General features: G+C 67.3%; 3 protein-coding genes across 5 annotated transcripts; 2 read left to right on the forward strand and 1 right to left on the reverse strand.

The window, feature by feature from the left end:
- The first annotated feature begins 2,636 nt into the window (after positions 1–2,636).
- On the forward strand, positions 2,637–6,285 carry Asic3 (acid sensing ion channel subunit 3). Its single transcript, XM_048340478.1, has 11 exons — positions 2,637–3,170; positions 3,731–3,881; positions 4,374–4,501; positions 4,604–4,793; positions 4,900–4,956; positions 5,096–5,243; positions 5,450–5,541; positions 5,634–5,713; positions 5,823–5,894; positions 6,059–6,117; positions 6,207–6,285. Exons 1-11 carry the CDS (start codon positions 2,637–2,639, stop codon positions 6,283–6,285), a joined length of 1,590 nt encoding a protein of 529 aa, XP_048196435.1.
- A 976-nt stretch (positions 6,286–7,261) lies between these two features.
- Positions 7,262–12,105, reverse strand: Cdk5 (cyclin dependent kinase 5). The gene is made up of 12 exons (XM_048340479.1): positions 11,825–12,105; positions 11,166–11,254; positions 11,006–11,073; positions 10,809–10,869; positions 10,632–10,688; positions 8,834–8,929; positions 8,609–8,683; positions 8,372–8,468; positions 8,168–8,237; positions 7,848–7,908; positions 7,664–7,744; positions 7,262–7,535 (listed from the first exon to the last, which is right to left on the reverse strand). The coding sequence occupies exons 1-12, from the start codon at positions 11,859–11,861 to the stop codon at positions 7,449–7,451; spliced, it is 879 nt and encodes a 292-aa protein (XP_048196436.1). The 5' UTR covers positions 11,862–12,105; the 3' UTR covers positions 7,262–7,448.
- A 1,249-nt stretch (positions 12,106–13,354) lies between these two features.
- Positions 13,355–27,897, forward strand: Slc4a2 (solute carrier family 4 member 2). Of its 3 annotated transcripts, XM_048340468.1 has the most exons (23): positions 13,355–13,524; positions 15,448–15,561; positions 17,087–17,252; positions 17,416–17,657; positions 17,735–17,853; positions 19,275–19,507; positions 19,599–19,741; positions 21,147–21,327; positions 22,532–22,667; positions 22,739–22,904; positions 22,988–23,102; positions 23,232–23,416; positions 23,510–23,735; positions 23,819–24,034; positions 24,116–24,264; positions 24,341–24,535; positions 25,606–25,860; positions 25,940–26,029; positions 26,214–26,380; positions 26,713–26,966; positions 27,062–27,231; positions 27,379–27,552; positions 27,630–27,897. In XM_048340468.1, the coding sequence occupies exons 2-23, from the start codon at positions 15,511–15,513 to the stop codon at positions 27,708–27,710; spliced, it is 3,714 nt and encodes a 1,237-aa protein (XP_048196425.1). In that variant the 5' UTR covers positions 13,355–13,524; positions 15,448–15,510; the 3' UTR covers positions 27,711–27,897. The 3 variants fall into 3 exon arrangements, with proteins under 3 accessions (XP_048196425.1, XP_048196426.1, XP_048196427.1); XM_048340469.1 differs by lacking the exon at positions 13,355–13,524 and having other exon boundaries at positions 15,376–15,561; XM_048340470.1 differs by lacking the exons at positions 13,355–13,524; positions 15,448–15,561 and adding an exon at positions 15,980–16,158.
- The last annotated feature ends 34 nt before the right edge of the window (positions 27,898–27,931 follow it).

A 27,931-nucleotide genomic window follows, 5' to 3' on the forward strand; every position in this document is an offset into this window, starting at 1 on the left:
AAAGAAGGAGAAGAAGCCAGGCTGTCGTGACTCACGCCTGCAATCCTATTGACTCAGGAGGCTGAGATCGGAGTATTGCAGTTCAAAGCCCGCCCAGGCAGGAAACTCCTTGAGACTCTTATCTCCACGTAACTACCAGAACGCTGGAGGCGGAGCTGTGGCTCAAAGTGGTGGGACACCGGCTTTGAGTGAAAAGGCTCGGAGACAGCATCCAGGCCCTGAGTTCAAGTCCCGTGCCCGTCCCCTCCCCCCGCCAAAAAAAAGACACCTGTCATCTCAACATTCCAGAGGCTGAGGCAGGAGGCGGTGAGTTCAAAGCCAGCCTGGCCTCCACCGTGAATCTCATGAGGTCAGCTGGGAGGGACATGCCTGGGGCCCAAAACTGAACGAGGCAGGTCTAGGCCCCGGTCCGCTTCTCCAGGGCTAAGGGGATGACGCCAGAAAGGCTCCTCCACCCAACTGGTGGCCCGGACCCCGCAGTCGGGACCTGTGCGTCGGCGGTTCAGCCTCCGGGGTGGCGGCCACGGTGCGGGGAGAGCACACCGCCGGAGGCGGAGGCCGGCCTGGAGGAGGCGTCCGCGGCTCGGGTCCGCACCAGAAGCCAAGGTGATAGGTGCTCTCCGCCTCTCGCGGGCGCAGTTTAGAGCCAGATGCTACTGCAGGGGTGGCTACCCCCCCGCCCCCAAGCGTCGGGGCCATAATGCCCTGGGGTTTGGTGTCAAAGCCCGGTGCTGGGTTAGTTGGCCACTAAACCCCTCCAAGAGCAGTCCACAGAAGGGTCTCCGTTTCCTGGCTGGGCCCTGCCTCGTTCCGGGCCTTGGGTGTTGCCTGACCCTCCCTCCCTCCCTCCCTGGCCAGCCAGGTGCCCCCATGCCACCTGCCCTGCCACCGGGCCCAGGCTGCCCGGGAGACCTTCTGACACCAGATTTGGGGGCTCCTTGCCGCTTGGGGATGGCCCCCCAGTCCGCCGCCTCCCCGCCTCGCTCACCAGCCGGGTGGTGTGCCTTGACCTCTGCCAGCGACTGACTGCTTTATCTTAAAAGCCTCTTCCAGGAGTTAAATGGAGTAATTTTCCATGAAGTAAAAACTCAAAGAGTTTGAGGCAAGGCAAGGCGCGACACGCCCAAGGTCCCAACCCTCAGGAGGTGGGGCAGGAAGACCTTGAGTTCAAGACCAGCCTGGGCTGCAGGGACCTGTGGCCATGACGATGGAAGGATGGGCGGATAGAGAAGTGGACATGGCTGTTCCCCCCTCCCCCCCCACGCCCGAGGGCCCGTCGCCAAGGCTACGTGCAGACAACGAAGCACCCTGCGCTTCGATAAGTTAGTGGCGAAGGGCTCGCTCCCTCGGGTGCACGAGGACGCGGTGCCCAATTCCCAGACACATGGGGCGGGTGACCGTGATGGGGACCGGGCCTGGCCGCCGTTCCCGGGGGGCCCCTGGGCTCCAAGCTGGGCCGCAGCCCTTCAGGCCGGCCCTGTTCCTTCTCCCACCTTAGGCTGGCGAGCCCTAACCTTGTGGCTGCTTCTGGAAGTCTCCGCCCCCGCCCCCCCATCACCGGAAGTGGCTCTGCTGTCGAGGACCAAGCTGGCTTAAGGGCATGGAGTCTCTGTTCAAAGCAGACACCCCCCCCCCCACCCTGGTGACCCTGGTGACCCTGGAGGGCCCCGTAGCGCAGGGGAGGTCTTGACCCCACGGTTCTATTTCCGGAAGCTGATGTGTGCGCTGACTCACACAGCAGCACTGTGCCAGAGACCCTGGGGGTGGGGTGGAGGGGGTGGCTGCCCCCCACGCCCCCAAATGAGTGGGATGCTGCCACTTTCCAGGGACTTGTGGGCATATCCTGTGAAAGAACAAGACAGAAGCATCGCGCGCGCACCCGATCCTGGGGGTGGCTGGGGGTGGGGGTGGGACACCCCAGAACGCCCCAGCCGCCGGGGCCCTTGGCCCCCAGTGCAGTCTGGGATGCTGGGGGCGCGGGAAGGAGTGACCCCGCCCCACCAAGCCCCGCCACTCCCCGGCTTGGCCAAGCGCCAGGTCCATTCTGAGAAGAAGAGCGGCGACGATGCCATGTGGGGTTCGTGGGAAGACGGACGGGAAAAGCAAAAGGGGAGAAAGAGGGGGCCCGGGCCGAGGGCCGGCGGCGGAGCGCCAGGCCGCTGCACCCTGGGGGTCCCGGAGGCCCCCCGCCCTCCGCCCCGACGGAGCTCGGCTGGGCTGCGGCTTCCTCCTGGCGCCTCTCGGCTCTGACGGCCGTGCCCCCCCCCCCACTCCACACTAATGGCTCAGCCTGGGGCCCCAGGGACCTCCCCCGTCCCCCAGACGTCGCTCCTGGTCCCCTCGCCCCCCTCACTGCTGAAACTCAATCCTCTGCCGCAGCTCCCGCTCCACACTGCTCCGCAACCCCTGCCCGCGCCCCGGCCTCAGACGGAGCCCCGGCCCGGCCCGGCAGAGCGGCTGCGGGATCCAGACCGGGCCCGGCTGGACGCCCCTGCCGCCCGGCCAGCGCCTCCCCAGCGCTGCCCTCGGCTCCCCTCCCGCCCTCTCCTCTCCCCGCCTTCCCGACCCGCCTCGATTCCATCTTGACCCCCGCCAGCCAGCCCTCCCTCCCAAGCCCCCCTCCCCAGGCCGTGGCCATGAAGCCGTCCCCAGCGCCCGGGGACGCCCGCCGGCCGGCCTCGGACGTCCGCGTGTTCGCCAGCCGCTGCACGCTGCACGGGCTGGGCCGCGTCTTCAGCCCCGGGGGCCCGCGGCCGCGCCGGGCGCTGTGGGCCGCGGCCCTGCTGCTGTCCCTGGCCGCCTTCCTCTACCAGGTGGCCGGGCGGGTGCGCCACTACCGCGAGTTCCCCCACGAGACGGCCCTGGAGCAGCGCGAGAGCCGCCGGCTCACCTTCCCCGCCGTCACCCTGTGCAACCTCAACCCCCTGCGCCGCTCGCGCCTCACGCCCAACGACCTGCACTGGGCGGGCGCCGCGCTGCTGGGCCTGGCGCCCGCCGAGCACGCCGCCTTCCTGCGCGCCCTGGGGCGGCCCCCCGCGCCCCCCGGCTTCATGCCCAGCCCCACCTTCGACCTGGCCCAGCTCTACGCCCGCGCCGGCCATGCCCTCGAGGACATGCTCCTGGACTGCCGCTACCGGGGCCGGCCGTGCGGGCCCGAGAACTTCACCGTGGTGAGCCGGCGGCCCCGCCCGTCCTGCGCGCCCCCCCCCCCCCCGAGGGCAGGGGGACCCCCGCTCGCCTCGGCCTGGGCGTTCCTCCCCCCCCCACCCCCCACCCAGGGCCAGAGGCCCCCCGCCCCGTCAGGCTGTTCTGTCCGGCCCAGAGAAGGGCCCTCCCCTGCGTGCAGACACACCCGACGGCAGTGCCAGGACGCGGGCCCGAGAACGCGCCCGGAGCCCCTGCTCCGCGGCCGGGGGCGTCTCAACCCAGACCTTTCTGGGGCAGAACACCCCGCTCTCTGCCGGTCCTAGAGGACAGCCACCATCCACTGCCCTTGGCCCCGGTTATGGGAGAGCTGTCCGCTGGGCTTTGGAGGGGGGGTGGAGGGGCTTTGGAGGGGGGGTGGAGGGGCTTTGGACGGGGGGTGGGGTGGCACTAGAATAACAGGTGATGGGGTGGGGGTGGCGAGAGCTTCCCACCTCCCTTGAACCTTGCGAGGCGGGCGTCCCCGTCCCCGGTCCCCACGCCCGCCCGAGCGAGCGGCCGCCCCTCCGTCCCGGGCTCCTCGCAGATCTTCACGCGGATGGGGCAGTGCTACACCTTTAACTCCGGTGCCGATGGGGCGGAGCTGCTGACCACCCCCAAGGGCGGCGCGGGCAACGGGCTGGAGGTCATGCTGGACGTGCAGCAGGACGAGTACCTGCCGGTGTGGAAGGACGTGGGTAAGGGCCGCGTGCGGGGCGCCAGGGGAGGGGGGGAGGCAAGGCATGAGTGTGCGAGGCGGGGGTCTGCCCGTGGGGTCCGCGGGGGGCAGCGAAGGGCTGCTGGAAGCTAGGAGCCGGAGGCGGGAGGGGGGAGGGTGCCCGGGCGCGGGCGGCTCCCCGCTGTAATCCTCGCTCCACGCTCGGGACACTGACATCTGAGGATCGCGGTTCAAAGCCAACTGGGCACAAAAGTCCAGCAGGACTCTTATCTCCAATTAACCCCCCAAAAGCTGCGGGGGGAGGCGTGGCTCACGGGGTGGAAGGCCAGCTTCGAGCAAAGAAAAAATAAGCTAAGGGGCCGAGCCCTGAGTTCAAGCCCCAGTACTGGCACAAAGGTGGGTGGGTGGGTGGCGGCGTCCGCTGGCCCTTCCCTGTCCTGGGGCCCGGCTGTGAAGGGAAGGCTTAGTGGGGGGGGGGTGAGGGGCTCTCAGTCCTCAACCCCCCCCCCAGAAGAGACCCCTTTCGAGGCCGGGATCCGCGTGCACATCCATAGCCAGGACGAGCCCCCTGCCATCGACCAGCTGGGCTTCGGGGCGCCCCCGGGGCACCAGACCTTCGTGTCCTGCCAGCAGCAGCGGGTAAGCGCGCTGTGCCCGCCCCACCCCGCAGCCCGGCCCGTGCCAGCCCCCAGAGCCCCCAGAGCCCCCCCGAGCCCCCCCAACCCCGAGCCGCCTCCGCAGCTGAGCTTCCTGCCGCCGCCCTGGGGCGACTGCAGCTCCGTGTTCCTGGACCCCGACTTGGATCCGGAGCCCGCGGACCCGCCGGGCTCGCGCGCCCCCGGCCTGCCGTACAGCCTGGTGGGGTGCCGCCTGGCCTGCGAGGCCCGCTACGTGGCTCGGAAGTGCGGCTGCCGCATGGTGCACATGCCCGGTAGGAGAAGACCCCCGCCCCAAGCCGCGGGGAGTGGGGGGGGGGTGGGGGGGTCCCCGCCGGGGCTCCCGGATCCGAACCCTCGCCGCCGCGCACCGCTCCGCAGGCAGCGCGCCCGTGTGCAGCCCGCAGCAGTACAAGGACTGCGCCAGCCCGGCCCTGGGTAGGAGCCCGAGCGCGCGCGCCAGCCCCGCCCCACGCGTGCGTCCCGAGCCCTCTCCCCCCCCCCCCCCCCCGACCGGGCCCCGGGCTGACCCGGCCTCCCCCGGCCTCCCCCGGCCTCCCCCGGCCCCGGCCCGCAGACGCCATGCTGCGCAAGGACGCCTGCGCCTGCCCCAACCCGTGCGCCGCCACGCGCTACGCCAAGGAGCTCTCCATGGTGCGCGTGCCCAGCCGCGCCGCCGCGCGCTACCTGGCCCGGAAATACAACCGCAGCGAGACCTACATCGCGTGAGCGCCCGGGCCCGGGGCCACGCCCACCGGGCCCGCCCCCCGCCCCGGGGCCACGCCCCCCGCCCCCCACCCCCCACCCCCCCCACCCCACGGCCCTCCCAGCTCGGCCTCCTGAGGCTTCCAGAAAGCGGGTGGGAGAGTCCCCATCGGTGGGGTGCTAGTGGTTGGCACCGGGGGGCAGAGAGGCCTTTCGCTTCCTCCAGGGAGAATGTGCTAGTTCTGGACATCTTCTTTGAGGCCCTGAACTACGAGATGGTGGAGCAGACCAAAGCCTATGAGATGTCGGAGCTGCTCGGTGTGTGTGTGTGTGTGTGTGTGTGTGTGCAGGGCACCGGGGTCCGGGGTAGCCCCAGGGGGGCTGGGAGCTGACCTGCTGGGACCCCACAGGTGACATTGGGGGCCAGATGGGGCTGTTCATCGGGGCCAGCCTGCTCACCATCCTGGAGATCCTGGACTTCCTCTGTGAGGTGGGCGGGGCTCCGGCTGGCCGGAGGGGGCTGGGGTGGGGGGGGGGGACCAGGCCAGTAGGGTCCAGGGGGAAGATCGGTGTTGGCCACCTCCTCTCGCCACTCACAGGTGCTCCACGACAGGGTCCTGGGCTATTTCTGGAACCGAAGGCGCTCCCAAAGGCACGCCAGCACCCATCTGGTAACAGCCCCCTCCCCCCTGGCCGGGAGCTACGCCCAACCCACACCACCACGGTTCTACGAGGGGGGGGGATGTGTGCGGTGATCTTGGCTGATCCTGGGACGGGAGGGGGTGGCGGGGAGGGGGGTCGGGGCCCTTTCTACCCCTGACCTTTTCCCTCCCAGTGTCAGGAAGGGCTGGACGGCTACCGAGCCCATGTGCCGCCCCTCAGCCTGAGCCACAGGTAACACGGAACGGCCCCCCGAGGTCATGGGAGGAGGGACGGGGCACGATGACGTTCTCTCGCCCCAGTGCCGTGACTCGTCCCGCCAGGCCCCCTACTCCTCCCTGCGCGGTCACCAAGACCCTCTCTGCCTCCCATCGCACCTGCTACCTCGTCACGCGGCTCTAGCCCTGCCGTCGGGGGGACCTGCGTATTCTGGACGCGTCCAGCCCGCACGGGTCTTTGATGTCTTCGCCCCAAATAAAGCCCTAAGACATGTGCCTCAGTTGTTGGGTCTTGGAGGGCAGAGGTCTGCCGGCCTTCGTCCGGCTGGACCCTTCTGAAACTCAGAAGGGACCCCAGTGAGCCCCTCCCGGAGGAGAGGAGCAAAGAGGACAGTCAGCCGTTTGAACCTCAGCGGGGATGAGCTAGTGGGATCAGACACCAGGCACGGGCCGCCCTCCCAGCGTCCTCCTGGAGGAAGTGCTGAGGGGGGAGGGGGAGGGGGGAGGGGGAGGGGGAGGCAGGGCCGCCACACAGGGGCTGGCCTGCCTTCAAAGGTCGTGGTTCCTTTCCTCACATTTAGGACCAAATGTGACAATTCTCTTTTCCCAACCCTCCCCGTCTATATTGGGCAAGAAGGACTTGGGCGGGGGGGGCGGGGGGAGGGCTCCCTTAGACTCTCCCTGCACATGCCTGGAAGAACACACGGACACACCGGGCCTTAGCCATCCCCCCCTTCTGCCACACCCTGATCGCTGCAAAACTAAGCGAGGGGTGTGCCGGAGAGGTATTCCCGGTGGAATCGCATCTGTGGGTCTCTCTCCGCGTGAACTGGGGGGAGCCGCGAGGAGAGGAGAGGAGAGGCCCTTCTGCTCCCACTGCGGCGTGGGACTCTGTCTGTCCTCACGGGCGCTGGGTGCTGTCCTCCCGGCCGAGGCGGGTGCGGGGGTGTGTGTGTGTGGGGGGGGAGCGTGCACGCGCACGTGGGTGTCCGGGAGCGTGTGCGCACCCTCGGGGGGAGCGGTGGTCGCAGGCCGCGGCGGCGTGGTGAGTGGGGGAGCGGACGGCTGGGGCGTCCGAGCCGGAGCCCGGTGGCGCGGAGGAGCAGCCCCCCACCCCCTTCCAGGCCCCCCGCCGCCACACCAGCAGACTGGGCAAGGAGTCAGTTTATGAAATTAAATAAGTCCATGGAAGGAGCGAACACTGTGGGCCGGGGCGCCCCGGCTGGATCCAGCACAGCTGGTGCTCAGCACCCCACACCGTACCCCGCTCTTCCCCCCCCTCCCACGAGGGGGGGGCTTCCATAGGCCAGGCCCCTGCCTGGCCGCCAGGGGGGGGGGTCCCAGGACCTAGGGGGGGCAGAAGTCAGAGAAGTAGGGGTGCTGCAGGGCCTCCTCCGCCGAGATGCGCTGCACGGGGTTGCACTTCAGGAGGTTCTGGAGACGGAGGAAGGCGGGGGGGGGGGGGGGGAGGGCGGGCTCAGGCCGGATCACGCGACTTCCAGCCCGTCCTCCCCTCCGTCCCCCAGTCGGGCAACCCACCCCTCCGTTCCCGGCCGCCCGACCTGCAGCAAGTCCCTCCCGGTGGCGTTGAGCTTGGGCACGACGTTCACCAGGGACGTGGTGGCTGGGTACATCGGGTAGGGCTGCAGAGGAGCGGGGGGGGGGGGGGGGAGATCAGAGCGGGGACCGAGACGGCGGCGATCGAGGGGGACCGGAACCTTCTCCCCTCGCCGTTCCCCGGCGCACCTTGTAGTCGGGCAGTTTGGTCATCGCGGGCCACTGCTCCTCGGTGGGCGTGCCCAGCAGCGTACCCCGGGGGGGTCAAGGGTCCGTCCTTCCTGGGTGGGGACCCTCACACCTGCCTCCCCTCCCCCCCACCCCCAGTGCCTTCACCCCGCCCGCCCGGGCCCAGCCGGGTTAGCCTCCAGCAGCCAGGGCCCGGGGCCCTCCCTTCCCTCCACCCTCAGACGCCCCTCCCGGCCCGGCCCTGACCTGGATCCCCCCCCCCCCCCACCCCTTCTAGAGAGCAGATGAGGACGGCAGAGGCCGGGGACGGGCAAGGATATCGGAAGATCCTCTTCAGTTGGTCGTCCACGTCGTTGCCGGGGAAAAGAGGCCGCCCCGCATTGGCCAGCTCTGGCAGGGGGAGAGGGGAGGGGCCGTGACATGGGGGCTCCCCTCACTCGGGGGTGCCCCGCCCCCCGGAGCCCCACCTCTTCCTCCGGACCCTCCTTCCAACCCAGACGGGAACGACGGGGCCCGCACGTCACCTGCGAAGATGCAGCCGGCTGACCACATGTCGATGGACGTGGAGTACAGCTTGGCCCCAAAGAGGACGTCCGGCGGGCGGTACCACAGGGTGACCACCTGGGGAAGACCCCGCCCACGGGGACCCCCCTCTTAGAAAGCCGGGGGAGAGGCTGGCGAAGGCTGGGGGTGCTGCGGACCCTGCGGCAGGGGAGAGCCCCCCCCCCCACCCCGGGGACTCACCCCATCTCCCAACTCACCTCCGCGGAGTAACAGCGGACCGGGATGCCGAAGGCTCGAGCCAGGCCGAAATCGGCCAGTTTCAGCTCCCCGTTCTGAGGGGGAAATGGGAAGGCGCCATTTGAAGCGGGCTCGAGCTCCCTCTCCCCACGGCCGCCCAACTCAGTGCTCCAGTGGCTGGCTCCACCCCCACAGCGGTACCCTGTTTATGAGGAGGTTCTGGGGCTCCACCCCCACAGCGGTACCCTGTTTATGAGGAGGTTCTGGGGCTTCAGGTCCCTGTGTAGCACATTGCGGCTGTGGCAGAATCCCAGGCCTTTCAGCAGCTGGAACAGGAATGACTGGAAAGAGGCAGAGAAGATGGGAGTCAGAGCCCCGGGCGAACCAGGTGTCAGTAATTCACGCCTGTAATCCCAGCCCCAGCTGCTCGTGGGGCTGAGGACAGAGGATCCCAGTTCAAAGTCAGCCTGGGCAGGAAAGCCCATGAGACGCTTACCTCCAAGTGGCCAGCAAAAAGCTGGAAGTATAACTGTAATCCCTCTGTACATCACCTTTAAAGTAACAATATGATTTTTATGATTTGCCTATTTATTTACTTACTTGTATTTTGGTTGGTTGTGGGGCTTGGACTCTGGGCCTGGGCACTGTCCCTGAGCTCTTCAGCTCAAGGCTAGTGCTCTACCACTTTGAGCCACAGTTCCGCTTCCAGATTTCTAGGGGTTAACTGGAGATAAGAGTCTCACAGACTTCCCTGCCCCGGTTGGCTTTGAACTGTGATGCTCAGATCTCAGCCTCCTGAGTAGCTAGGATGACAGGCGTGAGCCACCAGCCCCTGGCTACAATAAAGAATTTAAATTAAAAGGTGGAGCTGTGGCTTAAGTGGTAGAGTGCCAGCCTTGAGCACAAAAGCTATAGGTCAGCGCCCAGGCGCTGAGTTCAAGCCCAAGTTCTAGCACACATGCATATGTACACACGTGCAGACACGCCGCCCCCCCCCCCCCCCCCCCGTGAGAGGCTGCGCCCTCAAGCTGGCCTTGCTCCCTCCTCACTTATGCTACTCCCTACCTCCCACTCAACGTACACCACCACGCTCGGTGCAACACCAGCCGGCCACTCTAGAGGCCCCGCGCGGCAAGGCACTGGGCACTGGTGGCTCTGCTCCCGCCTTTCTGGACCTTACAGGCTGGCCTTACTACCTTTCTTCCTTCCTCCCTCCCCTACGGGGCTGTACCCCGCACACATCACATTCATCAGCACAGTACAGTACGGTGGTGTGGTGATTTGGGAGCTGACTTCCTGATCTCGAGTCTAGAATGGTGCCTGGTATACAGTGGACTATCCAGAAAGTATTGTTTTGGTTTGGTCTGTGAGACAGGCTCTTGCCTCAAACGTATGATTCCCCCCCCCCGCGTCAGTCTGTGGCGTGCTGGGACTACAGGTGCACACCATTAGGCCCAGCTGGTATCTGTTGAATGAATGCTTACCTAAGAGTCTCCGTATCTCTTAAATACAAATAAAAATCATTGCCATCAGAGTGGTACCGTGCAAGTCAAAAGATACCACACGCAGGGCATGAGAGGCTCCTGCCTGTAATCCTAGCTACTCAGGAGGCTGAGGTCTCAGGATGGAGGAGGTTCAAAGCCCAACCAGGCTGGAAAGTTCGTGAAACTCTTGTCTTCAAATTTAACTGCCAGAAAACTGGAAGTGGTGCTATAGTTGAAAATGGTAGAACACTAGCCTTGGGCGGAAAAAGCTCAGGGATGGTGCCCAGGCCTTGAGTTCAAGCCTCAGGACAACAAACAAACAAACAAACAAAAGACACCACATACAAATTTAAATTTAATAAAAGAGAGAGAGAGAAAAGAAAATACAACATAAAATAAAGGAACACATTCATGTCCCTGTCCGGGCGCCAAAAATGCCCGGAGGTTTGTGGAAGGCATAAACAAGGGCTACTCTAATACTGTAACCTTGCGCTCCAGACTACAGTGTATTCAGACCCCCTCCTGCCTCAGGGAGTCCTCAGGACTCTCTTCCCCTCACCTTCACAATCTCAGGGTCCAGGTCACCATTGCAGCTGTCAAAATACTTCTTCAGGTCCTAGAAAGGGATGAGGGTAAGACAATGAAACAGACTTATATCTCCAGTCTGGGCTCCTATAACCTCCCGAGATCACCTCCCCCCCCCCCACTCCTACCCCCCCACCAGCCTCTCTTTTACCTGATCACAGAACTCAAAAACCAAAGTCAACTTCTTGTCACTATGTAGGACGTCATGAAGCCTAGAGAGAGTAAAGAGCTCAGCGAGGTTCATGATTGGTCCCGAACACCTCAATACCAGCCCAGCCCAACACGAGGGCGGCCTCTACCTCCTCCAACCGGCGAGCACAGGCCAAGAAGGGCCCGCAGAGCACACACCTGACGATGTTCTTGTGCTTCAGTTCCTTGAGTAGGCAGATCTCCCGGAGTGCTGAACTTGGTACACCCTACACATGGGAGGGAGCCAGGGGCAGCAGTCACAGACAGACTGTCCAGCCCAGACCTTGACCCTCACCCCCACGCCAGGTCCTGGTCCTACCTCATCATCATCATCCAGCCTCACTCGCTTCAGAGCCACAATCTCATGGGTCTCCCTGTTTTTGGCCTTGAACACTGTTCCATAGGTACCTGAAGGAAGGAGGTCGGGATAAGGGAAAGGATGGCTACCTTTTCTCTCCCCAGGAAACCCCTCTTGGGAATGAGAGCAGCACTTGAGTGTACAAGGGAAAGGTTTCCGGGTGTGGGGGGGGCAGCTTTGTGAGTGAGGCTGCGGTTGGTAGGGGACGTACAAGAAGGTGCCAGCACAGGGTCAAGGAAGGGTCCTCCTAGCAGGAGGCCCTACAGTCATGGCAGTCCCCCCGGAGGGTCTGGGAATCGTGATGAGTCTGCGAGAGGAAGGAGGGCCTGCAAGAATGCCGCGGCTGGCAGCGTTCAGCGAGCCGGCGCTGGGGGTCGAGGTCTGCAAGTGGTGCTGAACTGGGAGTGGGAAATGCAGAAGGGGCCGCGGGTGGAAGGTCAGACCCACAGGCTGGGAGTGGGCGTCTAGGGGAAGGGATAACGGGGAGCTGGGTGTCTGCACGGAGGTGGAGCTGGGCGGCCGGGCGCCTGCTGGTGTGGATCGCTGAGGGGAGCCAGGGCAGCCCGGGGCGCCGCGGGGTCTGCAGGAGCCCTGGCAGGAACGCCTCGCGGTTCCGTTACCTTCCCCAATCTTCTCCAGTTTCTCGTATTTCTGCATCCCGGCGGCCGCGGGGACCCCTACGGGCCCTCGGTTCTAAGACTCCAGCCCCGGCGTTGCAGAGGAGGCGGCACCCCGGCTCCGGCCCCGCCCTCCCTGAGGTCTGAGCAGGGGCTTCTGGGACTTGTAGTCCTTGGCGGGAGGAGGGGGTGGGGCCCGCGACTTCCAGGAACGCGTGGGGCGGCGGGCGCTAGAACTACAACATCCAGCGGGCTGCGCTCGGGCAGTCGGCGGCGCTCGACTCCCGGGACTCCCGGGTTCCATCGCGGAGGCCACCGTGGACTCCAAGTCCCAGAGAGCACCGCGCGCGCGCCCCCGCCGCCGCCTCCCAGGGTGCCCCGCTCCCGCGGAGTCCCCTTCGGCGCTCGCTCGCCGAGCTTCCCCCGTTCGGGAACTACGCGTTCCAGAATGCAGCGGGGGGGGGGGGGGGGGGAACGGGACGGACGGGGCTTGACGGCCTTAGGCCCCGGGCGCCGTCCGTTCCCCGTGCTGGCGCGGGGCTCCCGGCGACCTCCGGGCCACCCCCCCCCCGGTGACGCGGGGCTCATGGAGGGGGTGGCTCGGATCGATGCCTTCCCGCGGGTGAGCGCGCAGGGGCCCGGCTGACCACCGGGCTGAGCCGCCTGAGCAGCTGCCCCCGAGTGGAGACGCCCCCCCTCCTCTGCCCCCTCCCCACACTCCCCCCACACACACGCCTTGTCTCGGGGGGAGCCCGCGGGACCCCGGCCGTGCCCCCTCCGACGTGTCCGGGCCAGCCCGGCGGCAGCCCGGGAGTGCTCGCCTCCCAGCCCCCGGGCGCGGGCCCGCTCGGTACCGAGCCAGCCGGGGTGTGGCCCGCCCGCGGGGGGCCGGCGGCCGGCGGGTGGCCTCCCCGGACACGCGAGACCACAGACGGGGCGGCCGCGACCCCGCCCCGCGCTCGTGACCCCGCGGCGAGGCGAGCGCGCACGTGGCCGGCCGGGGCGGGAAGCGCGCTCCGTGCCCGCAGTCGTTGACCGGGACTACCCGCACGGAGAGAGGGGTCGGGGCGGGTCCGGAGAGGGGGGCTCGTGCGGGGGAAGGCAGGAGGGGGCGTCCCGTCCCCGTCCCCCCCCCCCACACCGGGCGACGTGCCTGTCCGCAGCAGCCCGGCGGCTCCCCTCGCCGCCCCGCTTCGCCGCGAGCCGCGGGCAGTGAGGGAAACTGAGGCTGGTGGGGGGGAGGGGCGACGTGTGTCGACTTCCACCCGGCCGGGCCTCGCGCTTCCGGGCTCTCCCCGTGCCGTCGGGGCCCCGGCGTGAGGCGGGCGGACTCCTGCCCGAGCGGGGCGGCGCGGGGAGGCCCTCCGGGCTCGGGCGGGCGGGCGGGCGGGCGCGCGCCCCCCGCCGCTCCGCCCCCCGCCGCCGCGGGCGCCCGCTCGCGCGCTCCCCGCCCCCCGCCTCCGCCGGGGCCGCCGCGCCGGGGGCGCGCACGCCGCGCCGGGCCGGGGGGGGGGGCGCGCACGCTGGGGGCCGGCCTGCCCGCGGCGGCGCGGGGGAAAGTTGAGTTGGGAGAAGTTGGGAGCGGTGGGGGGCGCGCCCGGGAGCGGGCATCGGGCCGGCGGCGGGAGCGCGCGGGGGGGGGGGGGCGCCGGAGGACCGCGGACACCCCGAGACCCCCGGGGCGCGGAAGCCAGCGCGCGCGGGTGAGCGGGGCGGCGGGGCCGGGGCGGCGGGGGGGGGGCGGGGGGAGGAGAGGGGGAACTCGGGACGCGGGCGGGGGGGAGTGGACGGGGAGGAAAGGGCGGGGACTGGCTCGCGGGGTGTCGGGGGAGAGGCGCGGGAGCCGGGCTTCCCGGATCCGCTTCCCGGGGCGCCGCGCCCCCCCCCCCGCCCTCCTCCGGGCGGGCTCCACGGCCCTCAGCCCAGCCCGGGGCGCCCGGGACCGGGCTGGCTCGAGCCCTCCGCCCCCCTCCCGCCCCCCTCTCCAGGCGGGGGTGGTGGTGGTGGGGGAATACCGGGCCTGCCCCGCGGGGTCCGGGGGTGGAGGTCCACGCCGCCCTCCCGCCTCCCCCCCCCCCCCCCCCGCCGGGTCCACAGCCCAGGCGGCGGTGGAATGTGCGAACTCACTTGGGAAGTGGTTAAGACCCAAGTGGGGGTCCGGGGTGCTAATCCCTCGGGGCCGGGAGGGACGGGGCGGCGGGGGGGGGGGGGTGGAAGGATGCTAATCCCCCGGGCGGGTTGGGGCTGGTCCCCGGAATGTGCCCCCACCCGGATTATGGGCCCCGGTGCCTGGGACAGAGGCTGCTTTGTGTTCTGGGACGGCGGTGGGGGTGGGGGGGAGGGGAGGCGTGGGGGGCGTGGGTGGAAGGAGGGGGTGGACGTGCGCGGGGTGGGGGGGGCGGGCCGCGGCCTGGAGTGGGGGGGAATCACCTGTGGGGGGGGCAGTCCCTCCCTGGACACTTCACCTCCCCCCTGCCCCCCCCCCACACCAGCAGAAGCCCTGCTGAGGGGGAGGTGGGGGGAAAAGCGGTCAGCTGGGTTGGGGTGCCGGCCGGGAACTGGTCACTCAGGCTCCCCACCCTAGGCTGACCCCCTCCCCCCCACAATTACTCTTTGACCCTAGGCTGACCTACCTGTCTTAACCCTAGTTTCAAGTAAAACAATCCCCGCCTCCCAACCTGTGAGGCGCTGCCTCCTGTCACCCTCAGAGATCCTTTGGGGGTGGCTGGGTTGCTCGACACCCCACCTCCAGCAGTGTCCCCCTGTAGTCACCATCAGGAGGAAGGCAGCCCTGCCGCTCATAGTTTCCTGCCCCGCTTGGCGGAGGGGAGGGATGGGCGCTGCTCCTGGGGAGGGCTCTGCCCACCCCCTCCAAGCCGTCACGTGCCCGCCCCCATTATAAAGCCCCACTGCCTGCCCCTTCCTCCTTCCCACTTGAGGAATAAGTGGACCAGGCCTCCTGCCCTGCACCAGCAGAGAGCCTGCTTCTGGGGGGCCTGGGGGGCCTGGGGAGGGGCACCTCCCTGCCCTCCTACCTTGGGGAAGGGACATCCCCTCCCTATTTGCCCTCCTGAGCTCTCCAGGATTATTTCCTGCCTTCTCCTTTCTGTCTCGTCTAAGCAGCTGGCCCCCCTTCTCCACACCCCTCTGCCCTGCGGGGTGTCTCCCTCCCCACCACACCCCTCTCTGGTCTCAGGCAGGCCCACCTCCCGTTTCCCCACGGGCCGGGTTCCTGTTTCTGCTTGGCCCTTTACTCCCGTTCTTTCTCAGTTGGTTATCTCTCCCTCCCTCATCTCTGTTGCTTTCTCTTCTGGGCTGGGCCTTGACTCCTTCCTCCCTCATTTTTTGTGCAGCCTCTCCCCATTCCTGTCTCCTCTCTGCTCGGGCTCTGGGCCCCTGGTGGCCCCCTGTGCCTCGGTCTTCCTTTCTCCCTTTGGTAGTCTCGATTCTGCCAATAAACAGCTCTCTCTGCTCTGGCCACTCTGAGGCCCTGCACAGGCTAAGTGCTGTCCTGAGCAGTGAGTGGCGGCAGCAGCAGCAGCCAGGGCGGTGGGGGGGGGGGGGCCCTGTTTCTCCCTGGACCGGGTGCCCTGCCTCCATGGAGACCCGGCCTCTCCCCAACCCAGGTTATGCCTCCGCCTTGTTGCCCTGAAAGCCGAAGTGACAGCGAAAAGGGCTAAGATCCAGCCATGAGCAGCGCCCCGAGGCGCCCCGCCTCGGGCGGGGATTCCTTGCACTTGGTGAGTAACTGGCTCCCGGCCGGAGGTGCTCCCGCTGGACGGGGTGCCGGGTGCCGGGTGGGTTCAGAAGCTGGGGAAGGAGGCTTTAGAGGACTGGAGAGAGGAGGCGCTACTCTCTGCACCCGGACCTTGTGGCAGTGGGTTCAGTGCTGGACTGGGCTGAAGTGGGGGACAGGTGGCTCCGGCTGCCTCCTGATGCCCTGGGTGGTGTTCTAGCCTCAGATGGGCAGGAACTTGGGGGAGCTCTGGGTCTCACCCCGTGACCCCTCTGACCCGCGGTGAGGTGTTGAGGTCTGTTGCTGGGAGACGCTTTTGGACGGAGCTCGCTGGCCTGGGCTGGCCCTGCCCAGGCCCCGCCCCTGGCCCCAGGGTGTCGCCCAGGCCCGCCCCTCCCGCCCCCACGTGGCAGCAGTCCTGCGAGGTCCCCCCCTGATTTTCCTAAGAAGTCTAATGATTAACCCCGGGGCCCCAATCAGCCCGGTATTGGTCACTTGGGCCCAGCCAGGCATGTGACTGGGAAGGGGCCTGGCAGTTGCCCTCCTCCTCCGGCCTGCCAGGCTCACCTCTGCCGCCATGGACTTCCTCCTGCGGCCTCAGGTGCGAGGGGTTCTCGACCCCCCATGGCCCCGCCCCCCAAGCTCCTTCTCCTGGCGGCGTCTTGCTTCGCTTTCTCTCGCCTAGCTGCTTCTCGTGGGAATGGGGCCGGTACCTGGGGGGGGGGGGAGCCCGCCGGAGTTGCGGGATGGGATGGGCAGAAGATGCATCATCTCCTGACCCAGGCCCTGCCAAGGCCGGCTGCTTGGTGTGCCCCCCCCACCCCTGCACGGCTCCCCGAGACCCACCCTCCTCCTCCTCCTCCGGCTGTTTGCCTTAGTGGCTGGCACCACCATGGGGGGGGGGGGACTGCATACCCTGCCCTTGGAGGTCCTGATGCCCTTCAGGTCCAGGAGCGCTTGAGCAAATATTTGCGGGCAGCGGGGAGCTGAGGCCGGCGGTGGCGGGGGTGGGGGGGCGGCTGGGGGGCTGGACCCAGGCAGCTAGGGAGCCCCGGCCTGGCCCGGCCGAGCCCTGGGGTGGTGGTGTGCTGCAGTTCCTGCCGTCCGCCGGCCCTGCCGGTGCCGCCTGCTATTGCACTCCGCAGGATGACTCAGGTGGGGGGAGTGGGGGTGGGGACGGGGCGGGGCCCTGTGGCTGATGAGCCCAGTGGGACCCGCAGAGTGGGGGTGCTGGCTGGGGTAAGGGGGGGGCCTCCTCCCTAGCCAGGCAAGCGCGTACTCTTCACGGCCACGCAGAGCTGAGACTCAGACCAGCTTTACAGCAGCTAGCTTTGGGGGGGGGGCTTCAGAAGTTGCTTTTGGGGGCTCAGCAGCGGTCCCGCGGCTGGAAGGAGTGGCTTCAGTTTCCCCCTGCTCCCCCCGCCCCCCACCCCAGTGCGCCCACGGCAGGGGCTGGGCTGCGGAGGGGAGGGGGGGCTGCCGGGGAAGGCCGGGTCTCTGGGCCCTGAGGTGTCGTTCCTCCTTCCCAGCCGGAACCCGAGAGCGTGGGCCCGGGGAGCCCCGGCTTCCCCCAGCAGGAGGAGGACGATCTCCACCGCACCCTGGGCGTCGAGCGGTTCGAGGAGATCCTCCAGGAGGCCGCGTCCCGCGGGGGAGACGAGCCGGGCCGCAGCTATGGGGAGGAGGACTTCGAGTGTGAGCAGGCGGGAAAGGAGGCGCCCGGGGCTCCGCCGGGCCGCGTGGCGGATGGGGGGGCGGGTTCCGGCAGAGAGGGCCGCCCGGGGGCGCCGAGATGGCACAGGGGTGGGGGGGTGGGGGGCCGCGGTGCCCGCCGGCAGCCACGCCCTCCTCCCCGCAGACCACCGCCAGTCCTCCCACCACATCCACCACCCGCTCTCCACCCACCTGCCCCCGGACGGGCGCCGCCGCAAGGCCCCCCAGGGCCCCGGCCGGAAGCCCCGGAGGCGTCCCGGGGCCTCCCCCACGGGGGAGACCCCCACCATTGAGGAGGGGGAGGAGGACGAGGACGAAGCCAGCGAGGCCGAGGGGGCCCGGGCCCCCACGCAGCCGTCCCCCGCCTCCACGCCCTCCTCCGTGCAGGTGAGCGGTGCCGGGGCTCCCGGCGGGCGTCTCCAGAGCCCCCGGCCCGGCCTCACCTTCCCACGTGGCTGTTCCAGTTCTTCCTGCAAGAGGATGAAGGCACGGACCGGAAGGCGGAGAGGACCAGCCCGTCACCCCCCATGCAGCTTCCGCCCCAGGAGGCGGCTCCTCGGGCCACCAAGGGGGCCCAGACTGGGTAAGGGCCCCCCGTGGTTGACAGCGCCCCAAGCAGACACATCTTCTAGAGCGAGGAGGCCTTGCGGGGGGAAAGCGGAGCTCAGGCGTCGCCGGGCTGAGCTTCAGGTCCTCGCCGCCTCCCCGCCTCTCTTGTGGAAGGTGACTGCGTGAGACCGTGCTCCTTGGCGGGGATCGCGGGACGGTTTAGAAGTCTAAGCTGCCCCCACTTGGCTGCCGTCCCCCCGGTCCCTGCACAGGCACTAGGTTGACCTCCCGGCACCTGCTGAGGCTCCGAAAGGGAGCTCTTGTTCTTGGGGACTTGCCAGTCCACCCAGTTGGAAACTAAATGTCATTTCGTGAAATGGAGCAGGAACTGCAGCATCCAGGGGCCTGGCTTAGGCAGAACAGACAGCGGTCCCAGGAAAGTGCTTTGCTTTTGGGTTTTGGCGCTGACACCGGGGCATGAACTCAGGGCCTGGGCGCTGCCCCTTAGCTGTTTTGCTCAGGCTGATACTCTACCGCTTGAGCCACACCTCCACTTTCAGCGTTATGCTGATTCATTGGAGATAACGGTCTCGTGGACTTGTCTTTCTGGGCTGGATTCGAACCGTGGTCTTCGGGTCTTAGTCTCTTGGGTAGCCAGCATTAGAGGCGTGAGCCACCGGTGCCTGGCATGGTACCAGGGTGGGATGGAGTTTGGGGGGTACTAGCCAGGGAAGGCTTCCTGGAGGAAATAACTTTCAGCAAATTCTCAAGGTCACGGCTATCACAGACCTGTTGTTTTCTGGGTGCCAGGCAGAGAGAGGGAAGAGCTTTGGGAGGTGAAGGGCACGGTGCCCCTTGGGGGAGTGAACGTGCAGGCTCACTGCAGGCCGGGGAGCCGGCGGCGGCGGGAGCTTCGGGGAAAGCCTGGGACCAGGGAGAAGGAGGGAGAGCTGGGCGAGGCTGAAGAGCCAGGGTACAGTGCTACGGCGGGCGGGGGGGGGGGGGGGGCCTGGAGGGGACTCGGGCCCCGGCTGGCTGTGCTTGGCCTCTGGTATCGGGAGGGAGGACGGCGTGGTGTTGGTGGGAGTTGGTGTCTGTGGCAGGTGACACGTAGACCTTCCTCCACGGACTTCGCAAGTGGGGGACCGTGTAGATGTCTTCGGCCCTGCGGTGGGGGGCGGGAAGGGGGGGGCACAGGACTGAGTGCTGAGTAACGTGAGGAGACGTTCTCGGGTACCCGCCCCAAGCCGTGGCCCCGGCCATGCAGCGTCGGGGAACTGAGCGCAGGTGGATCTTGCTGCCCAGCCGGGGGGGTGGGGGGCGGGGGGGGGCCGGAGCGGGGCCTGGCGTGCCCCTGGAAGCCCTCTCCTTCCCGCGTCTCCCCCTCCGAGGACGGTGGCGTGGGGCCGGGGCGCCTCCTCCCCGCTCACGGCCCGCCCGCCCGCCCGCCCGCAGCGCCCCGGTGGAGGAGGTGGCGGTCGTGGCCAGCGGCACCGCGGGGGGCGACGACGGGGGCGCCTCCGGCCGCCCCCCGCCCAAAGCCCAGCCGGGGCATCGCAGCTACAACCTGCAGGAGCGGCGGCGCATCGGGAGCATGACGGGGGCCGAGCAGGCGCTGCTGCCCCGCGTGCCCACGGACGAGAGCGAGGCGCAGACGCTGGCCACCGCCGACCTCGACCTCATGAAGAGTGAGCGCCCCGGCGGGCCCCGGCGGGGGGGGGGGGGGTGGCGGGGGACGACGCGACGGCCTCACCCCGACTCCTTCCCGCTGCTCCTCAGGTCACCGGTTTGAGGACGTGCCGGGGGTGAGGCGACACTTGGTACGGAAGAACGCCAAAGGGTCCGGGCAGAGCGCCCGGGAAGGACGAGAGCCGGGCCCCACGCCCCGGGCCCGGCCCCGGGCCCCCCACAAACCCCACGAGGTACGAGCCTTCGCTTCCTTCCCTCGTCCGTGCGTCTGCCCCCTCCCCCGGGGTCTGGAGCCCTGTGGTTGCCCCCTGTGCTGGGGGCTGCTGCTCCCCAGAGCGAGGGCGCTGGAGGAGGAGGAGGAGGAGGAGGAGGAGGAGGCGCCTTCCCCCGGCCTGACCCGACGACAGGCTGGACAAGGCCCACGGGCCGCACTGCCGTTGATTTTGACCACGCAGTCCCCTCCGTGCTCCTTTGACCCTCCCAGCAGCCCGTGAAGGAGACGGTGCTGGGTGTTGTCAGCCGTCCACCGGGGTCTGTGATTTAGCCAAGGTCACCTGGTTACTCACTGACCCTGCCCATCGTAGACCGTGGGCCTCTCTGCTCCTGAACTCTGACTTAGTGGCTTTCCCAAGCTTTTTATGGAGGTGTAATAGCCCTGCAGTAAAGTGCATCCGTGCTGAGCGTCCAGCTCCGGCACGGGCTGCCCCGGCCTGGCTGGAGGCGATCCCCACCCTTGGCAGGTGCTTCCCGCCTCCGCCCTGGCGATGGCCTGCAGAGGTGACCGGGCTCTGTCAGTCCCAAAAGCAAGTGAAAAGAATCGAGCAAGCCAGGGGGCCGGTGGCTCCCACCTCTAACCCTAGCTGTTCAGGAGGCTGAGATCTGAGGATGCAGTTCAAAGCCAGCCCTGGGCAGGAAAGTCCAGGAGACTCTTATCTCCTCTACACTACTTAGAAAAAGCTGGAAGTGGCGCTGTGACTCAAGTGGTAGCGCGCTAGCCTTGAGCACAGAGCGGCTCAGGGACGGACCCCAGGCCCTGAGTTCAAGCCCCAGGACCGGCACACACACACACACACACACACACACACACACACACACACACACACGCACACACACACACGCACACACACGCACAAATCATGCAGAAGCCGAAGCCCATTTTGTGCAGCTCTGAGTCCTGCAGCCCAAAGATGTTTACAGGTTGCTTCTGTCTCTGTCTCTCTCTGTGTTTGCTTTGTTTGTGTTTGGTATTGGTACCAGGGCTTGAACTCAGAGCCTTGCCACTCCTGTGTGGCTTTTTTCCTCTACCCCTTGAGCCACACCTCCCTTCTGGCTCTCCGCTGGTTGATTGGAGATGAGAGTCTCAAGGACTTCTCTGCCTGGGCTGCCTTTGAACCACAGTTTTCAGCCTCCTGAGTAGCTAGGATGACACACTGCCTCGGGCTCTCTGACCCTCCTCGCCGCCCTTGAAGATGGGCGCCGCTGCTGCCGTTTATAGACAAGGGAAATCTCGCATCATATCGGCCAGTCACGAGGAGCCGGTGCCCCGGCTGCCCTGCCCCCACCGCAGGATCCCCCTTCCCTCGTGACGCCGCTTCTCCCAGGCCTGCACCCCACAGGGCTTTCTCATCTCCCCCGCAGGTATTTGTGGAGCTCAATGAGCTGCTGCTGGATAAAAACCAGGAACCTCAGTGGCGGGAGACGGCCCGCTGGATCAAATTTGAGGAAGACGTGGAGGAGGAGACTGAGCGCTGGGGGAAGCCGCACGTCGCCTCGCTGTCCTTCCGGAGCCTTCTGGAGCTTCGGCGAACTCTGGCCCATGGTACCCGCCCCGCCTCCCTGTTCATAGGCCCCTTAGCCCAAGCTGTTGTTCTCTCTGTCTCTGTTTCTCTCCCCCCCTCCCTCTCTCCCTCACCCTCTGTCCCTTCTGTCTCAGTCTCCCCCTCTCCCTCTCTCTGTTGATTTGGCCATAATGACGATTGTGGTGTGTGGTTGTTTTTTCAGTCCTGGGGCCGTTTTCTTGCTAGGCAGGTGCTCCACAACTTGAGCTCTATTCCCCTAGACTCCACTAGCATTTGTCCTTTGTGGCTTACACTCGCTAGGCAGGTGCTCTGGCCTTGGAGCCATACTGTCGACCCGCAAAGCTGCTGTGTGTTAAGCGATAAAAGTAAGTCTTTTTCAAATCATTTTGACATTCCTGGCATGCCTTGTCAGCATCTTAGAAGATCCAGGATGTGGTCTAACCTGTAGGGCCGTATAAACTTCACTAAACCGCCGCACACACAGGACTTCAGAGCCGCGTGACTTCTTGTTTTTCCTCCTTTCTGTTGGGAAATCACTCCCAGTTCTTTGAAGGCCTGTCTCTAAGCAGCTGAAGACTGCGAAGGCTGCTGTTAGAATGGTTTCCAAAGTAAGAGTAAGTAGACTCCGAGGGAGGCCCTGGAACCCGGGTCAAGTGCCAGAGCGCAGACGCTTTATCATCAGGCTTTGTGATCTGTTCTGGCTGCTCTCAGGCCTTTGATTCTATTTCTTCTTTCGTTCTTTGTCCCTGAAAGTTGACCTTGCCAGATAAGTAGCCCGGTAGCTTTTGAAAGGACTTTCGTTTCTGTATGAGCCCGAGGGAAGGAGTCTACGGGCGATCCAGGGACCAGCCGCTGGGCTTGCGGCGGCGGAGGCCGCGGCTTCCGTTAGCTGAGGGCCAGCACGCGTGGACCGGGCAGATGTCAGCTGTGTTCGTTCCAGAGGGGAGGGCGAGGCTCGCGAGGACCCTCAGAGTGGCAGCTAGGAGGAGGGACTTTGCTCGCAGCCAGGGGGTTAGAGGAGGGGGCCCCCTGGGCAGGATGGGGTGGGGGTAAATAGGTCCACTAGAAACAGCGATCTAGGCATGAGGCAGAGCCGGGACTCGGGCCCCGGTCTCGGTGTGTAGGCCCGTGGCCCGACACCAGGGCCGCAGCGCCTGGCCCCGCCCATCCGCCCTCCCTCTCCTGGGCCTGGGGTAAGGAGCCCTTCCTGCCGTCTGACTCCAGGGGCCGTGCTCCTGGACCTGGACCAGCAGACGCTGCCCGGGGTGGCCCATCAGGTGGTGGAGCAGATGGTCATCTCGGACCAGATCAAGGCCGAGGACAGAGCCAACGTGCTGCGGGCCCTCCTCCTGAAGCACAGGTGCGGCCCGGGGGGGACGCCCGCCCGCCCGCCCGCCCTCCCCCCCCACCCTCACCACTCTGCCCTTCCAGCCACCCGAGCGACGAGAAGGACTTCTCCTTCCCCCGCAACATCTCCGCCGGCTCCCTGGGCTCCCTGCTGGGACACCATCACGCGCAGGGGGCGGAGAGCGACCCCCACGTCACGGAGCCGCTCATTGGGGGGATTCCCGAGACCCGGCTGGAGGTGGAGCGCGAGGTGAGGGAGGGCGGGAGCCGGGCGGGAGGCGGGCCGGGCGTCGGCGGGGCTGACCTCCCTTCCCCGCCCGCCCCCCCACACAGCGCGAGCTGCCCCCGTCGGCCCCCCCGGCTGGCATCACCCGTTCCAAGTCCAAGCACGAGCTGAAGCTGCTGGAGAAGATCCCCGAGAACGCGGAGGCCACCGTGGTCCTCGTGGGTACGTGGGGTGGACCGGGCTCCGCGTGCGGGGGCGTCGGGGGAGGGGCACCCCCGGCCGCCCCGGGGGGAGGGGGCCGGGAGGACCCTGCCGCCCCGTCTTGCCCACACGCCGCCCCCGCCCCTCTAGGCTGCGTGGAGTTCCTCTCGCACCCCACCATGGCCTTCGTGCGGCTGCGCGAGGCCGTGGAGCTGGACGCCGTGCTGGAGGTCCCGGTGCCCGTGCGCTTCCTCTTCCTGCTCCTGGGCCCCAGCAGCGCCAACATGGACTACCACGAGATCGGCCGGTCCATCTCCACCCTCATGTCCGACAAGGTCAGCCGGCCCCCTCCCGAGACCCCCCCCCCCCGCCCCCGCCCCCCGGCCCCCTTCCGTGCCCTTCCCTGACCCCCGCCCGCGCGCCGGCAGCAATTCCACGAGGCGGCCTACCTGGCGGACGAGCGGGAGGACCTGCTGACGGCCATCAACGCCTTCCTGGACTGCAGCGTGGTGCTGCCGCCTTCCGAGGTGCAGGGCGAGGAGCTGCTGCGCTCCGTCGCCCACTTCCAGCGCCAGATGCTCAAGAAGCGGGAGGAGCAGGGCCGGCTGCTCCCCCCGGGCGCGGGGTCGGAGCCCAAGTCCGCCCAGGATAAGGGTACGCCCCCGGGGGCCGCGCCGGCGGGGGCTGCCCGGGGAGGGCCGTCCCCGCGGGTGCCCTGACGGAGGCCCGGGTTGCAGCGCTCCTGCAGATGGTAGAGGCAGCGGGCGCGGTGGAAGACGATCCCCTCCGGCGGACCGGCCGGCCCTTCGGGGGGCTGATCCGGGACGTGCGGCGGCGCTACCCCCACTACCTGAGCGACTTCCGCGACGCGCTCGACCCCCAGTGCCTGGCCGCCGTCATCTTCATCTACTTCGCGGCCCTGTCGCCCGCCATCACCTTCGGGGGGTTGCTTGGTAAGGAGGGGCCTCGGGGGGGGGGCGGGGTGAGCGCGCCGGACCGGCGGGCGGCCGCCGAGCTTGCGCCTGTTCCCCCAGGGGAGAAGACGCACAACCTGATCGGGGTGTCGGAGCTGATCATGTCCACGGCACTCCAGGGCGTGGTTTTCTGCCTGTTGGGGGCTCAGCCGCTGCTCGTCATCGGCTTCTCGGGGCCCCTGCTGGTCTTCGAGGAGGCCTTCTTCTTGGTGAGACACCCTGCCCTCCCGAGACGCCGCTCTGGGCCCCGGACCTTGGGGCTGACCGCCCACCTTGCCTCCGCAGTTCTGTGATAGCAACCAGCTGGAGTACCTGGTGGGCCGCGTGTGGATCGGCTTCTGGCTCGTCCTCCTGGCCCTGCTCATGGTGGCCCTGGAGGGCAGCTTCCTGGTCCGCTTCGTGTCCCGCTTCACCCAGGAGATCTTTGCTTTCCTCATCTCCCTCATCTTCATCTACGAGACCTTCTGCAAGCTGATCAAGGTGGGCGGGCCCCGGTGGGCAGCGGGGAGCCTGGGACGTCCTGGCTTTTCCTTCCAGACGGGAGGCCGGGCTCATCCTAGTGTCCCCCGGGCCTGCAGTCCCTGGAGCCCTCAAGCTCGCCGGAGCTCGCTCTTCTCCTCCCTCCCTCCCTCCCTCCCCAACCTGCCTGTTGCCGACACACCTGCCACGGTTCGCTGCCTATCCTTCCAAAACCCATACGAGGGCTACGCCTGGTTTGGTTGAAACGTCAAAGATCTAGGAGCATGGGAGGGGAAGGGCCCACTGGTAACGTCTGGGTGTGAGACCTGAGGGAGTCTCGGGAGCTGCCCCCCCCCCCCCCCCCGTGTCCTCCTCCAAGTTCCTCAGCTCCTCGGGGCCTGGCTCACGTTACACTCCCAGCAGCCTTCCCGCTCTCGGCCCCTGGGCCTCCCCTTAGTCCCCTGTGGCCCGGCGTTCACAGCTCACCTTCTGGATCGTGTGTGAGTGTGTTCATGTGCCGGTAGAACTTGAACTTGGAGCCTCATGATTTCTGCTTTTTTTTTTTCCACTCAACGCTCTGGCTCTGGTGCTCAGCCGCCTGAGCCACACTTCCACTTCTGGCTTTCTGCTGGCCTGAGCACCGTCCCTGGCTTCTTCTTGCTCAAGGCTAGCACTCTGCCACTTGAGCCACAGCGCCACTTCTGGCCATGTTCTGTCTATGTGGTGCTGGGGAATCGAACCCAGGGCCTCATGTATGCGAGGCGAGCGCTCTTGCCATTAGGCCATATCCCCAGCCCCACCTTGGGTCATTTTCTTAATCCAACAAGACAAGTTGAAGCCAGGCGCAGTAGTAGACGGAGGCAGGAAGGACGATTGGAGTTTTGAGGCCAGCCGGGGCCAGCAAGTGCCAAGATGGGCTAAATAGTGAGACCCTACCGCCTCTCTCGCACACGCACACGCACACGCACACGCACGCTCCTAATGGACTGGCCTTCCCCTGCCCGTTGCAGCCCCGCAGCCTCCAGCTCGGGCCCGGGGTTCTCTCTCCAGCCCGGCTCGGGCTCACGGAGTCCTCTGCGGCCCTCCTCTAGATCTTCAAGGAGCATCCCCTCCACGGCTGCTCAGTCGCCAACAGCTCCGAGGTCGCTGGGGACGACAACACGACTTGGGCCGGGGCGGCCTCCACACGGAGCCCCGGCAACGAGAGCGTGGCCGGGCCGTCCGTACCCGGAAGGCCCCAGGGCCAGCCCAACACGGCCCTGCTGTCGCTGGTGCTCATGGCGGGCACCTTCTTCATTGCCTTCTTTCTTCGAAAATTCAAGAACAGTCGGTTCTTTCCCGGCCGGGTACGTGGGCCGAGGCCCGAGGGGGCGGCCCCCCCCGTCCCCCCCAGGAGGCCGCTGAGCACGGCGCTTTCCCTCTCAGATCCGGCGGGTGATTGGGGACTTCGGGGTGCCCATCGCGATCCTCATCATGGTGCTCGTAGATTACAGTATCCAGGACACCTACACCCAGGTAAGGCGGGTGACGCGGCAGCGAGGAGGGAGCGCCTGGCACCGGGTCGGCGTCCAGCGCTCCGGGTTCTGGGTTCCCGCTCTGGCCCCCGCCGGGGCTCCTCCTCCAGCCTGGGCAGGCTTCAGCCTCTGCCCGTGGTGTGCCCCACGCACCCACCTTGGCCCGTGACCCCCCACCCCTGTAGAAGCTGAACGTGCCCAGTGGCTTCTCGGTGACGGCTCCCGAGAAGCGGGGCTGGGTCATCAACCCCCTGGGGGAGAAGAGCCCCTTCCCCGTGTGGATGATGGTGGCCAGCCTGCTGCCCGCCGTCCTGGTCTTCATCCTCATCTTCATGGAGACGCAGATCACCACGTGAGCCTTCCCCGCCGCCGGGTCTCGGGGTGGGGAAGGGGGCAGGGCCCCTGGCCAGGCTCTCCGGGACAACGTGGAGACCGTCACCGCCCTGGGCAAAGGAGCCCAAGGGACTTGGGTGCCGGGCTGGCTGGTTAGGCCGCAGGAAGTGTCATTTGTACAGGGCAGGGACAGAGCCCGGCTGGGGGCGGGGGGGGGCGGGGGTGGGGTGCAGGTCCAGCGCCACGATGGTATTCCAGCCCCCACGGAGGGACTCGCCGGGGCGCCGTGGCAGGGTGCGGAATGACGTGCCCTGTGGCCGGGCCTCGGCGCCCCCCCCCCCGCCCCCGCAGGCTGATCATCTCCAAGAAGGAGCGCATGCTGCAGAAGGGCTCCGGCTTCCACCTGGACCTGCTGCTCATCGTGGCCATGGGCGGCATCTGCGCCCTCTTCGGCCTGCCCTGGCTGGCCGCCGCCACCGTCCGCTCCGTCACCCACGCCAACGCGCTCACCGTCATGAGCAAAGCCGTGGCGCCCGGGGACAAGCCCAAGATCCAGGAGGTGAAGGAGCAGCGGGTGACGGGGCTGCTGGTGGCTCTGCTCGTCGGTACGTGGTCCCCGGCCCCCGCCTTCCCTGCGGATCCCTAGGGACGCCGAGGGGGAGACCTGAGGCCCCCGCTTCTCCCCCCCCCGCCCCCCCAGGCCTTTCCATGGTTATTGGCGACCTGCTGCGACAGATTCCCTTGGCTGTGCTTTTTGGCATTTTCCTGTACATGGGAGTCACTTCCCTCAACGGGATCCAGTTCTACGAGCGGCTGCACCTGCTGCTCATGCCGCCCAAACACCACCCGGACGTCACCTATGTCAAAAAGGTAAGGGCCCCCCCTGGAAAGGCCCCCCTCCCCCCGCACCAGGGAACCGTGGGGTACCCGAGCCGCTCGCCGCCCCTCTGGAGAGAGGGAGGGCGGCCTCTGTCTGGGGGCGAAGCCCAGGCCCGCCCACCCGGCCTCTGCCCCCAGGTGCGGACCCTGCGGATGCACCTGTTCACCGCCCTGCAGCTGCTCTGCCTGGCCCTGCTCTGGGCCGTCATGTCCACGGCCGCCTCGCTGGCCTTCCCCTTCATCCTCATCCTCACGGTGCCTCTGCGCATGGTGGTGCTCACCCGCATCTTCACCGAGCGAGAGATGAAATGCGTAAGCGCCCCGCCGCCTCCCCCCCACGCCCCCCTCCCCTCGGGGGCTCCCTGCCCAACGTTCCTTTCCTCTTGCAGCTGGATGCGAACGAGGCGGAGCCTGTGTTTGATGAGCGGGAGGGCGTGGACGAGTACAACGAGATGCCCATGCCTGTATAGCCGCTGCCCGGAGGGACCGGCGGAGGGACGGGCGGAGGGACCGGCGGAGGGACCGGCGGGCAGCGGGAATGGGGACTGGTGGGATGGGTGTCTTTCCTCTTCCTCCTCCTCCTCATTTTTATTTAAGTGATTCATAATTTAAAGTCCCCTTCTCCCCACTCCTTCAGTAAAGTGCTTCGCCCCCACCCCCCCACCTAGCCCTGGCCTTCTGTCTTCACCGA

Source organism: Perognathus longimembris, chromosome 2 (genome assembly GCF_023159225.1).
Source record: "Perognathus longimembris pacificus isolate PPM17 chromosome 2, ASM2315922v1, whole genome shotgun sequence".
Taxonomy (NCBI): Eukaryota; Metazoa; Chordata; class Mammalia; order Rodentia; family Heteromyidae; genus Perognathus; species Perognathus longimembris.

Coding starts and splice junctions, on each gene's coding strand:
- Slc4a2 (XM_048340468.1), top strand. CDS start 15,511: ATGAGCAGCGCCCCGAGGCGCCCCGCCTCGGGCGGGGATTCCTTGCAC. Junction 19,742..21,146: donor CCCCCCACAAACCCCACGAG/GTACGAGCCTTC, acceptor TCTCCCCCGCAG/GTATTTGTGGAGCTCAATGA. Junction 21,328..22,531: donor TCGGCGAACTCTGGCCCATG/GTACCCGCCCCG, acceptor GTCTGACTCCAG/GGGCCGTGCTCCTGGACCTG.
- Cdk5 (XM_048340479.1), bottom strand. CDS start 11,861: ATGCAGAAATACGAGAAACTGGAGAAGATTGGGGAAG. Junction 8,684..8,833: donor AGAACCTCCTCATAAACAGG/GTACCGCTGTGG, acceptor TTTCCCCCTCAG/AACGGGGAGCTGAAACTGGC. Junction 7,909..8,167: donor CAACTGAAGAGGATCTTCCG/ATATCCTTGCCC, acceptor CCCCCGGGGTAC/GCTGCTGGGCACGCCCACCG.
- Asic3 (XM_048340478.1), top strand. CDS start 2,637: ATGAAGCCGTCCCCAGCGCCCGGGGACGCCCGCCGGCCGGCCTCGGAC. Junction 4,794..4,899: donor CCGCATGGTGCACATGCCCG/GTAGGAGAAGAC, acceptor ACCGCTCCGCAG/GCAGCGCGCCCGTGTGCAGC. Junction 5,542..5,633: donor TGAGATGTCGGAGCTGCTCG/GTGTGTGTGTGT, acceptor GGGACCCCACAG/GTGACATTGGGGGCCAGATG.